The sequence below is a fragment of the Acanthochromis polyacanthus genome, chromosome 10 (genome assembly GCF_021347895.1).
Source record: "Acanthochromis polyacanthus isolate Apoly-LR-REF ecotype Palm Island chromosome 10, KAUST_Apoly_ChrSc, whole genome shotgun sequence".
Classification (NCBI taxonomy): domain Eukaryota; kingdom Metazoa; phylum Chordata; class Actinopteri; family Pomacentridae; genus Acanthochromis; species Acanthochromis polyacanthus.
The window spans coordinates 16,056,178-16,069,215 of NC_067122.1; the positions used below are offsets into that span (position 1 = coordinate 16,056,178).

Consider the following 13,038-nt stretch of genomic DNA (forward strand, 5'->3'; position numbering starts at 1 on the left):
TAGACCACAAAAAGAAAATCATATACATGGTATCACAAAAAAATTTGACGTCATTATGCAGGCCAATAATTTTGGCAATTCTTGTTGAAATGACCTCAGATTTACACAGAATGTAGAAAGAGATCAAGATTTTATATTTAATGTTTTATTTTTGTTCTGTTTTCAGGTTGAGCCATGCCGTGCACTCCCCAAGAGAAGTCATTTTGTGTCTTGGATTCTGCTCACACGCAGTCACTCAAGACTGTGCAGCATGCCTTCAGGGCAAAATTTGGAAAAAGGCAAACAAATTTGGAGTTGGAACCAAAAATTTAAAGAGGAAGGCTGCTTATGCAGGGCTAAAGGATCTGGTAGACCATCATCAACATCAGCATATTCCAAGACGCAAAATGACTTCTCTTTGGGAGTGAACGGCATGGCTCAACCTGAAAAAAGAACAAAAATAAAACATTACATATAAAATCTTGATCTGTTTACATACATTTGTGAAAATTTGAGGTTATTTCAATAAGCATTGCCAAAATTATTGGCTTGCAAAATGATGTCAAATTTTTTGGGACACCCTGTAGTTTTACAGGTGGTTAATACGTGATTTTTAATAATATAGAATGTTAAATGTTGCTGCTCACGATCTCCCAGAACCCGAGGCGACATCTTTAAATTGCATTTTTGTTGGACCAGAAGTCCAAAACGCGTTTCATTTCTGTGTAATAAAATGGCAAACTATAAAATACAATGCTTAGGATAGTTAAATACTTTCCTTAAGGAACTGTACTTTCTTTATACTCCCCTTTCTCTACAAGTCAGAGGTATATATTGGCACTATTTACGCATCTACATTTTTCTTTGTTAGCCTTAGTTACTTCACAGAGATCTATTATCACAGAGATATATCAAGATTTGGTCAATGAATAAATTATGATGCTTTATCTTCAAGTTTAATCAGTCTAACGGAATTAAAGTGATTAAAATTTGCTGCAATCTAGCAGCCGCAACACTGAGGAATGCTCACACATTGATGTGTCAGTAAGTATAATTTAATAATGTATTATTCTGAAGTGAGCCATTATTCATTAATTGTATCTGGCACATTAAGTTTATTTTGATGGTCATACTTAAGCATGAATATTGCATGATTATTTCTGCGCTGTGGTGTTGCTACTTCTCGCTAAATTAAGATCTTCCTCCGCACTGTTCAGTTTACAGTGAGAGAAACAGAGAACAGCGGCAAATCCTCAGATTTGATTATCTGGAATCAACAAACGTGTGGCATTTGTGTTTGATAATTAACTTAAGCGATTGAGCAATTGTTAGAATGCTTGGTGGTTAATTTTCTTTTGATCGACTTCTCGTTTCAGCGCCAGTTCTCTTTTTTGTTCCATTTAATTTCAGCATGAGGTAAATGTCACCTCAACATCTGAGACCTGTATTAGTATGCGCACCTCCCCACTGTTGCAATGCATATCATAAGAGTCTCAGATTCTTTTGCATCATTTCTTTCTCATAGAGTAGACTTTGAAGTTCTCTCCAAAGTCGGTGGTGCTGATGGTGTGTGCTATGATGAATGATTTAGACATCTGTCTGTTAAGCGTGGCTCTTTCTGCCAGGATAGGTTGGAGTGAGCTCATAGGCATACTGTAGCTGTCGCAGCAGTGGGGGTAATGAGGTGAGATGGGATGCAACCAAGTGCTCAACCAAGCAAAACAAAGCCATATTTTTGTCTAAAGATGCCTCTTTTTGTAGTGTTTGGGATGTTGTTGTTGTCATGTTGTGCATGTTTGTGTCTCTTGGCTTCTGTGCTCCATCAAGCTCACAATGTGTGCAGCAAACGGTAAATAAATGGCAGTCAGCAGACGCTCCGCTTTAGGCACTGGCCCCGGCCCTTTAATCTTAGCCAGCTTCTCCTCCTCAGTTTTTTTCCTCATCTCTGACTAACCACCCTTGACAGGGGAAGTGCAGAGAGGTAGGCTGCCTGTCGGCTGCGGGGCAAATTTAAACAAACGAGAGAAATAAAAGAAGGAATGGGAGACAAAAAAGGGAAGCTGACAGCTTTGGTACATGAGAATAATTACAGGCTGGAGTGAAATTAGCACACACTCATAGAGGGAAAGAACAGGAGCACAGGAGAGAACGGCAAAAGAAGAAAGAACACAGCGGAGCAGCTCATGCACTTTTCTTCAGGTGCAGGTTATGAAAGTCGGTGGGAGCTGAGGGAAAATGCTGAGCTTAACAGGTGTAACAAATTCTAGGAGCTAGTCATTTGCAGAGGCAGCTGCCTATGCAGTCACTGCTTTCAGTATAATAGAAATATGAGAAGTTGCCCAACAGGGATTGGATCGAGAATGCATGTGTTTGAAATGTAGAGTGAGCAAAGGAGAGGTAGATGAAAGAAAGAGGATAGGCGAGAGTTGCATGCTGTCTACTACACTGGTTATCCCTCTGTGGTTTTTTTCTTAAAAGTCTCTGAACTGAAGAGAAATTCCCCACAGATAATTTAAATGAATTCCTTTCTGTGACTGTACATTAGTCTTAATACATCCTGTAAATGCAACCTGTAAATCAAGAATAAAGCAGTGAGAATAAGCACTTGCATTTTGACGAATGGCCTCAGTTTCAATTAATAGGACCATTAAAGCTCAGAGGACAGGCCGACGGGTGCATTCATAGGCACCGTGAGCAAAGAGGCCGTTCACTGAAAAACATGACGCACACTTACTATACCCTTGACAGGCACACCCCATCGCATCAAGACTTCTCTCTCTTTCAGCATTAAAGGCAGACAACACGACAGCACAGTCAAGGATTACTGCGAGAGGATCTGAGCTGATGGGGCGGCTGGTATAATTGTGATAAATGACGGCCTTTCGTCGGCGTGCCACTCCGTGAAGCAAAAAGCATGTTTTTCTCCTCTGAATATGTGGGGAGGCGTCCATTCACTTCACGACGTCAGCAAAACATAAACACATGCAGTTTACTATGACGGCAGAACGAGAGCTGATTGACTTTAATATAGTGGAGGTTTTGCAAGATTGAGGCAGTTATGTCCCTAAAGCCTCTTGGCCCTGAATAATTTGGGCTGACTCCTCCTGTTTTCCCCCTATGTGTGGGTGACAGTCTGCCAATAAGGCTCCTACATAATAGCCAATGAACTGTCAACACCAGGCGAGTATGAAATACTTTATTAGTCTGTTCTCTGTCCTGGAGGTGTAGCTGACAACAGCTGTGGAATAACTTCACAGTTTACACATGGCATATGTCCAAGTTCCACATGGTACACATGACGTGTACGCCTCACAACGACCCAGAGGCTTCATGTGTGAAACAAGGCACTTGACAGTACTGTACATCCTCTACACCTGCTGCTCTGACCCATAATCCCACAAGGCCCAACATCTGACAACCCAATGAAAGGCTCCATCCATAATTCAAATGGAATTAAAAAGTAGTGAAAAAGGGGACTGGAGGGTAGGACAGGCAGCCGGACAGTTTTTTGTTGTTGTTCTTCTTCTTCTTTCTGAAAATAACAGTGACTTTGAGACAGACAAGTACAGATGACAACAAAACATTAAGTTTTTGAAACTGTAAAGGGATTACTTACATTGGTATTCAGTCTTTGTAAACACTGTAGTAAAATAGACCTGTACTGCGGTTTGAGTAACAACGGCATAAAGATTATGTAAAATGCTTATTGCCCGTCATTATGCCCCACCAGTGCAAGATTGTATTGATGCAATTGGAGTCTTTCATAGTTGGCATCTTGAGATTTGCACATTTTGTTGCGTTAAAATTGCTGCAGGATGAAGGATGATTTTAACATCAACAAGTGTTGAAATGTACTTGAAGGTGGATTATACATCGCAGTTACTAAAGCACAATTATATCTAAGTGACTGATGTTCAAACCCTGCATTTAAGTCACATAATAGATGCTGTACGACCAAACACAGTCTAAAAGGAACGATCGGCCTTGAGGGCCATGAGTCTGCAGGTTTTCACTCCAACCAAACAACACAGTGACTGATTCCTTGCACACATATTTGTGCATGTTTCATGTTCAGAATGAATCTCTAGAGTTCATTGGAGATGAAAGAAGGTCCTGAGGGCGGGCGTCGCTGTGGGCTCCAGGCTGACATGGGGGAGAGTGTGGCTTTAGGAACGAGACATTTTCTGCCAGACAAGAGGGACTAATATGAATATCAGTCAGTGTTCCATTTGGATGGAATGAAAATCTGGCACCATGATGGCATGAGAGGTTCACAACCTCTGGGCAAAGTCCCAGCATATATCTGGGAAGTCATGGGCTTAATAAAAAGATACAACATGTGGTATAAACATATTTAAGCTACACTAAGTATCTATATCTCTTTAACCTTTGCATTTTTATATTATGGAAAAACTATATTTTACCTCCTGCGGCATCTAAATAAATCCAAGGGGAACATAACTTGGGGTCGTGAGCAGACTTCCATTGACAGGGTCATTGGGTTGGGCTCTACATTAAAATACTGAAGCACAGTGTAGAGTGTGAATTTTACTAGTAGATGGGTTTAGAATCTGTGCTCTGTGGTGGTGAGGGAAAAATGAATCATCACTCCTCTATATTAAAGTTTTCTCTGAAAGTTCTCTGCAGAGTGACAGAGAAATTGTACACTGAAAGGTCACGGACTGTATTTTGGCATCTAAAGGTAGACGAGTGTTGATCCAATTTTTCTCCAAAAAACAACATGAATTTTAACTTCTATTTGTTTTCCTCACTTCTACACAGACAGAGGGCATGGAGTGGCATTGGATGATTAGCAAGAAATCTGAATTACAACTTAATATGAAAAAGAAAAAACAGCTCAAACTACAAGGACAGAATATAACAGGCAGGCGAACAGGTAAGGCAGTTAAGCCCAGATTAAACAACAATGAACACCACTAGACTTCAACATACATTTCTGAATCGTCTGTACACTCTGACAGATGCGTTCACAGTGTTGACTTAAACAATACACTCCCATAAATCACAGCAATGCATTTTCTGTTATTCTTAGCACAACAAAATGTGCAGATAGCCAAGCTTGCCAAATTCATTTCCACAGCTCTGCATTATACCCATCGCTGTTGTACTGAAATTCAATACAAATTATCTGCTTGGATGTGATGCTGGCTTGGCTGGTCTGAATTTCGAGTTTGGGTGCGTGTGCGTGCATGCGCGCATGTTCATGGTGATTCTCTAGAGTTCGTGGGAGATGAAAGAGGGTCCTAAGGGCGCCGCTGTGGGCTCCAGGCTGACATGGGAAAGAGTGTGGCTTTGAGAACGAGACAGTGTGTGATAATGAGAGGGGGGAGCTTTCCCCTGGGCCTGGCCCTCTCCCTGCTCTGAACTCTGGCTTGGCAAGGTAGAGTCTCCTGGTTCCGCTCCAGCCACAGTCTCGGCTCCTGCAGCACCACGTTCCTGCTTGTGTCTCTCCCAGGCCGAGCTCAGCTTCACAGCCAGAGCCAGAAGGTTCTTCCCCAGAAACACAGTGGACACACGGGGGTCCCTGTACCACAGCATTCCTGTGCCTCGCAGGGCCAAGGTGAAGATATTGATAGTGACCAAGCTGAGCCAAGGGTACAAAGCCTCCTTACGGGGTCCTCTCTGTCCTGGCAGGCCGGTGGCCCCCAGCTCTGTGAGGGCCACGCATGGCAGCAGCAGCAGGAGGGCGTAGCAGTAGAAGAAGACCAAGCCCTCAGCCCAGATGGGCAGCCTCTGCTCGGTGACCCCTGTAGTCCCCGCCGTGGACCCTCCTTGGGCTTCCCACAACCCTGCCTGCAAGTCCAGCACATCCAGCAGGTCAACCACCACCCAGAGGAGCCGGCCCCGCACCTCCTGCTTCCTGCGCTGCGGGGTCATGTGGTCAGCTCCCGTCAGGATGAGGAACAGGGAGGGCAGGCAGATGGACAGCAGCAGCGTCAGGGTCTTTCTGGCCAGCGGATCGGGCGGCCGGCGCTCCTGCCTGTAGTTGTGGCAGACAAAGAAGAGCTTGAGCTGGAGCAGGGACAGGAACAGGAACCAGAGGGCGTTGGCAAAACCCCGACGTGGCGACCGCGCCTCCGACACCACGCCAGCCGAGACAAAGCGCAGCGCGAGCAGGAAGCCCGCATCACCTAGCAACACCGCCGCACATTGCCACACACTAGGTCCTGAAAGACCGCGGGCTCCCAGCATGCTCTGCTCCAGCAAGTAGAGGTCCACCACTGCCATCGTGCTCACCGTCACCAGGGTTGATACGCACACCTGGGGCGTGGGCACCATGCCTGGAAAAGACACACACACACAGATGCACCGTGGGGAATGTGTTACAGCAACAGAATTTGAACTCTGATCACATTGCTGCACACGAAGCCATCTGTCCTCAGTAAAACTCAAAAATATTCAGGATGAGAAGAAGATTGTTTTTTCCCAGTACAAATTTAAAACCAAATGTAAAATGGTTTGATGCTTGTTGCTATGGTTAAAGACATTAGCTGCAGAGTAAGCAGTGAGCGCCCTTCATCTTTGGCCAGAGCTACATCTACCCTGGCTGCTCAAGCTGGGAAGCCTATTAAATTGTTTTTTTTTTGTCTGCGGCTCTTTGAATTAAATAGTCTTCACTTTCCATAAAGGTCCAAACATTGCTTCTGTTTGATTCTGAGATTTTCTTCAAGTTGCTGTTACTTTTTCCTGTGTATTGTTCCTGCTCCTTTTTCCACTCGCCTCATTCATTATTAATTAATTGCATTCAGATGCAACTAGGTGCCCCATCAAAACCTTTTCTTTCCCTCTATAGTCTGTCGTGTTTGTTCCCATACTGTGCCGCAGCCTTTAATCATCCCAAATTCCCCTCTCATATCAGATGAATATTGATAACTTGCTATTTGTTTAGAGACGCGCTTGACTCGTGTCTTTGTGTACACACTGTGTGTATCCGGGTGCATGCATGCAGGCAATGCTAATTTGCTGAACGAGGTTTCATGTTATTGTTACAGCTCATATCTGAGCCTCAGACACCATAAACCTCAGTATTGATCTCAGCGTGAGGAATGATCATTGACTTTACGGTGTAATCGAACCAACGTCTCTTTATCGTATTTAGCTGAAAAGCACAGCGCAGACCACTGGACTGTCTGTTATCTGCTCAGCGCCACTCGGGGGTGTCAACCCCTCGGCTGGATCGATGACATTATAATATAAAATCATCACCCGCTCAGATGTGTCCTAACGGCAACAGTTGAGCGTGATCGAACGAAAGATTGCCTGCATGATTGCGGCCTCTGAGAAAAGTCTGCCAGTGAAAAATGTGTATTGATATCTTGCCGATGGAAGACACATCACTTCCCTCACTGTAAGACTAACAGGAGCTCTGCCATCTCCTCGGTGCCGTCTGAATCATTGAAGAGGGTTGAAGAACTCCGCTGGGTATAAAAAAAAGGAGGTTTGAGATAGTGTGTGTGTGTGTGTGTGTGTGTGGAGAAAGAGAATGAGAATAAGACTGCAAGTGAAAGATTAATAGGCCTTTTGGCTGTCTACATGCCTAATAAAGTGTTACTGCATGATAGTAATAGTTCATAAATAAGCTCAGGGGGAGAGGGGGTGAAAGTGATGAAGAAGAAAAGACTCAAATGCAGATAGAAAGTGGCTTCTACCCACTTAAATGAGGACACGGATTCCATGGGCCAGCTTGGCCTGGATGAATCTTCATGTATTCATCACCAGGAGTATTGAAAAATCTCAGACATTAAGCGCTTCCTCTGAAACAGATGAATCAACGAGATGAGGAAAGGAGCGATCTCGACTGATTAATCTGCTCGGAGGCATGGTGGGAGGACAGGCGTGGATCATGCCAGCATTTGTAATATCTGATTGTCTATGAAGCCTTTTGTCTCATCACACACAGCAACCTGATTATCCTTCCTTTGCAATTGAATGAATTCCACCAAGCTGCAGATTAAGAGGATATTGGAATTTAAAATTGTCTTTTCTTTCTTGGGGAACAACCCCAGCCTGCAGGGGTTGAGGATGAAGAAGTTTACAGCCGCTGTTGCAGCTGGCTTTCTCGAGGTCGTGCCTCTTAAGTTATTCCACTTGCGCCTTAAATTTCACCCTGGAAATCTCCCCCGTCAGCCTGTGTTTGTGTTTTGACTCCCTGTCAGCGCTGTGTAATTTATTCTGTTCTGAGTGAGGGACCGGGATGACAGCCCGCATGTCCACTCGGCTCATCAATAATGACCAAATTCATCATTCTGCTGCCTCAGAAATGACACTGCTGTTGACAAGGTGAGGCTACCTATTTCACTGTAAGCATGAGTAATGGGATTTAGTAGTGTGCTGGAGAGAGATTTGTGTATAGTCCATTTAACACCGAAAATCAATTCTTTTCAGCCCTAAAAAAAATGTATCCACCTCTTCTCCATCTCGTATTTGACATGAGTGCTCGCCATGAGCACCGTTTCCTCAGTTATCAACCAAAAATCACTTTAATTCTGACACACGCTGACAGAGATAAAGCAAGGGGTGGGGTTGCTCCTTGCATTTGTTTTCTATTAATATTAGGTGATTCCCAATGGACAGAAATCTATGCAGAGCAAAGATTGATTAGTCTACACCTCCAGTTAATCTCCATAAACACCCACATCAAGCACACAAATCCCTACCAACTTTCCACAGGTGCAACAGGAGCACCAAGGGCATCAGGACATCATCTGAAGCCATTGTGTGCAAACTAATTAATTAATAGAGTCTGGGGTGTGCAATCTGTGCAAATGCAGAATAAATCCTCTCTGCAGACATAAAGCCACAGGACTAAAACATCTGTTGATTTATCAGGTAACAGCTCAGGAGTTGCCTGATGGGTTTTGTTGTTTCATTTATCCCCACAGTTATTGCTTCTTCTTCTCTCTTTTTTTTTCTGGAAACGTGCTTATCATTAGCTGCTCCGCCTGCACTGCTGTCGTGAGACATCCTTTTGTAATTTAACTATCTCTATTAATCCCGCTCCTCTGCAACACCTGTTTCATAACTGCCCTATTAACAGCAGGTATCGGGGATTTCTCCCCGCATGGCTGCTAGTAAAGTGAAGCTTTAGTTACCCAAACCATTCGTCTCGCACTTGGGCTCGATCTTCTTGGCTTGATTTAAAAGCAAATAATGTGTTATGTTTTCCCCCCTCGAGCAGAAGCGCCGTCGATGCCCAGTAAAGTCTCTTTTATTGTCGCTGATGAGCCGATAAAAGTCTCACAGTCTGGCTGTTTGTGTACAGTCAGGCTCCGGAGGAAGGCTCATGGAGAGGCGGAGAGAGGGCAAAGTCATCGCTGCTGCCACACCGAGCAGTTTGTAGGAGAGAAGAAGAAGAGAGAGGAGAAAAAAACCGGCTCGTACTTATCAAGATTTCCTCCTCCGTTCAGATCTGGCATGGCAGATGTCTCCGTCCCTCCGATCAGTCCGTGCTTGTTGCAGAAAAAGGCTCGATGTGGATGTGAATCTGTCGCCTCCTGCGGCGCTGCTGTCGGTCCCTCCGGTGCCACAGCGGCGAGCAGAGCTGCTGCTGCTCGGTCGGTCGGTCTCCGGCCAGAAGTCGGTCAGAAGTGGAGCAGCGGCGGCGACGCGCAAGTGTGGAGACCGCAGACCGACCGATCCGACCGGGAAGATGGCTCAGGGAGAGAGGAGAGAGGCAGAGCGGAGCAACAGCGAGGAGGAGAAACTCAGTCACGCTGTCCGAGTTTGGTGCTGGTGTTAATTTGTAAGCAGGTTACGTGCTCCAGCCCCAGACCTCCCACCCTCCTCAGCCTCCCCATCCTCTCTCTCTACCCCCCCCCCCCCCCCCCCCACACACACACACACACACACACCAGCTGTGGAAGTTTAGCCATGAATATTTCAGAGCACTCAGTTACAGTACATTCATTGGCGGTGGTAATAACGAGGATGCCACTTGCACAAGATGAGTGTCTTTGTTCGGGAGCAGCCAGACACCTTATTTAGCCCTCTCTGCATGAAATAAGAGCGGAGGAAGTGGAGCGAAAGATGCTATGTAGCCTGTAGACACATTCAGAGCTCAGGAGGCAGATGTTACAAGTTTAATTAGTCCTCCTTCTGTCTACTTAATGTCTTAGTCACACAAGGAAATCATTGCTCTGTTGTAGATTAACTCATTACGGCTGGCTTAGTGCATGCTCAAACAGAAGGACTGGGAATTTTCTCAGGCAGATTTGGTTAAAAATGAATCTGAGGGCTGGTTGATTTTCTTGTTCAGGATTCAATTTTGCTTTCTTTGTCAGCCCCAAATGGAGTCGGAAGAAATTTCACCTTCTCCTCAAGGTCTAGCTCCTTCAAGTGTATCTGTGGGCACCTTGGTCTGCACCTCGAGCAAAGGCTCCGGTCCTCAGCTCCCTGGTTTCTGTGGCTCTCAGTGTGCCGGGTTCATTTTAGAGTGAGAGGTTTAATCAGACTGGTGAGAAAGGGGATGGAGAGTCATCTTTCTTGTCAGATTCAGCTCTGCGCTCCGCTGGCTTCCAAGAGAAGAGAGATTTTCCATTTTCCCCACTTCGGTGTGGCTTTTTTTTCTGTGTGTTCTTCTTCAGCCCTCCTCTTTCTACTGCCTTTCTGTCACCCCTCTCCCCTTGCTTTTCCCACTCTCACCTCCATCCTGCTACCCTCCCTGCCTTTTCTTTTCTCTGTTTTTTTTTTTTTTGTTCCCTGTGGGTGTGGTTGAAGGTCACTGTGCACACACACTGGCTCACTTTCCCAGAGAAAAGAAGTGTAGAGCGAGGCAGGAATGAAAGGATGAGGGGAACAGTGTGAATAGCAGAGGAGGGCGAGGGGCAGCCAGGCGGCCCGGCTGTCCACAGTACTGTGCACTCATCACTTTTCGCTTCGGACATGATTGGGGAACTTTGGAAGGACACACTGGGGTTGCAAACTGTCCAAGAATGCTAAAGGCGTCAACATCTCCTCGTCAGACCCGAGGCTGACCTCCACACACATGGAAAACACGGAGCACTCAGCGCCATCCCCTCGCTGCCCTCGGCTCCGGCTCGGTGTCATCTCGCAGTGTGAGCCATGAATTACAGGAGCAGTCCACCACTTAGCCTTGCACTTCTGAAAGCAAAATTGACTCCGCAGCACCTAAAATATTGTCTGTTTCACTCCACGCGTTCGTCTTTCTCGCCTACATCTATCACCTATATTACCCATAACTCAACTTGATTGCCAGCCGTTGTTCTGCTGGAAGCGGCTAATGAAGCCTGGAGCTGTTGGCCTCCAGCAGAGACGAGGCAGTGAGCTACAGATGTTTGATTGAACTCACTTGTCTCCAACTCCACTCCTCCAGATTTTTTTTCCCCCCGTTTCAGCAACATTAATTAGAGCAAACGCTGTAATTAATGGTTTTCTTGTTTTACTGACTTGGCCTTTTAATTCTTGTTACAGTTATCCAAGTTTATTTGTGTGCCTACATCTTTTACTTTCTTGCTCAGCTACATTATATATGAAGCCTCCATACCTCCATGTAGTCTGAGTTGAAATAAAAGTTGAATGAGACTTCAGCTCTAGCTGTGACTCAACCGACATCGCCTTTTATGGCAATTTGTCATATTACATACAGTTTTGTAGGGAGCCACGCTGTAAAAAAATGAAAGTTTTTTACAAGTTAGATTCTACAATTTATCGTTATTTTACAGTTTTCCCCTGTTTTGTTGAATTAACAATATTATCTATTAAAATTGTAGACAAACAATTGTTAATTTACATGTGAACATAAAAAAACTAGATCAAAACTGTGAATAATGTCCACATCAAAAATGTGTGCTTTGTAAATGGCATTAATACTGAATTTAAATTAGCAAAATTTTTATAATTTTCCAGATATTTGCAGTCTATGAAAGAAAATTATGTATGTTAAGGTCTTGAAATGATAATTAAGTTTTTACCCGTTATTTTAGATGTCAAATTATTATTATTTGTAAAGCTATTGATTATAAATTAATTTTCTGTGTTTAAATCTATTAAATATATTATTTTGATAGTTGCTGTCATTTTGCAGTTTAACTATTCCACTTCAACGTACGGAAAAACATTTACAGTGCATTGAAGGTTTCTTTTTTGGTATATATGCAATAGTTTTTCCAACAGCTGTAAAGTTCCCCTTTAGAAAACATCTTTACAGTTCAAAATTGCCTAATATCTCCTTGAAACCTTCACAAACGCAACAACAGCTGCGTGAAGACCTCATTACCCGTTGCTGTTTCCGTCTGACTTTATTTCCGCCTCCGTCTCTCTTCCTTTGAGTGTCTCTCCTCCACATGTCAGCGTATCTCGTGATTTTTCAGCCATCTCCAGCGTGGAGTCACAGCTGCCTGCAGTTCAGGCTCCCGTGTTTCTGCTGCAGCCTCCACACGTGATTAATCATGTGAAGTGGCAAAAAGCACAACACTGTCAAGACTGTGAGGGGGACCTAATGGAGTTGAAAATGGGATGTTTTGTCGTGATGCAATCCATTTTGTTCCACCGCCGCCTGCTTGCTTGCTTTCACCGTGCCCTCAAACGGCAAATTCTTCTTCTTGTGCCAGGTACAAAAAAAGTGAAGACTGTGTCTATTTTAAGAAACGATCCAGACAGTTAAAAACACTACTGAGAACTTTTGGCTTGTTTCGGTTGTTATGAAGATGAGTGTCTGAATTTGGTCCACTCCGTCAGTCCTGCGTTCTTGCTCGTTTGAGCAGTGCTCCTCTGCTCTTTTATGCAGGCCTGTATATTGGCCTCAGCACAGTTCACTGGAGACTGGGGGCGAAAATCGTTTTCATTTTCCACTTTTAAGACTAATCCACTCATTCTACTGTGGAAAATCAAGTAAAATGCACGTCCAGTGTGAACTCAATTTATTTTGAGCTTTTTTGCAGTCTGTTAGACCTAAACTGACCTGCTGTTCAGCCTCTCACTCTCAGTTACCCCTCTGCTGCTGAGGGGTTCGGCATGAAACCTAATCAGCTGTACGACGCTACATTGGGGCTGAATGTGATAAAATGCCAACACCGGAGC

The 13,038-nt window shown here is 44.5% G+C and overlaps 2 protein-coding genes across 3 annotated transcripts in view; one reads left to right on the forward strand and one right to left on the reverse strand.

Annotated features, from left to right (window-relative positions):
- The window catches only part of mrpl11 (mitochondrial ribosomal protein L11), a 46,183-nt gene that overhangs the window by 16,571 nt on the left and 16,574 nt on the right, over positions 1 to 13,038 (forward strand). The gene's annotated exons all lie outside the window — the stretch shown is intronic.
- tmem265 (transmembrane protein 265) lies at positions 3,160 to 9,789 on the reverse strand. Of its 2 annotated transcripts, none has more exons than XM_022196681.2 (2): positions 9,382 to 9,789; positions 3,160 to 6,281 (listed from the first exon to the last, which is right to left on the reverse strand). In XM_022196681.2, exon 2 carries the CDS (start codon positions 6,277 to 6,279, stop codon positions 5,215 to 5,217), a length of 1,065 nt encoding a protein of 354 aa, XP_022052373.1. In that variant the 5' UTR covers positions 6,280 to 6,281; positions 9,382 to 9,789; the 3' UTR covers positions 3,160 to 5,214. The 2 variants fall into 2 exon arrangements, with proteins under 2 accessions (XP_022052373.1, XP_022052370.1); XM_022196678.2 differs by having other exon boundaries at positions 9,093 to 9,789.

Bases quoted from the DNA above. Each gene is read 5' to 3' on its own strand.
- tmem265 (XM_022196681.2), bottom strand. From the start codon at position 6,279: ATGGTGCCCACGCCCCAGGTGTGCGTATCAACCCTGGTGACGGTGAGC.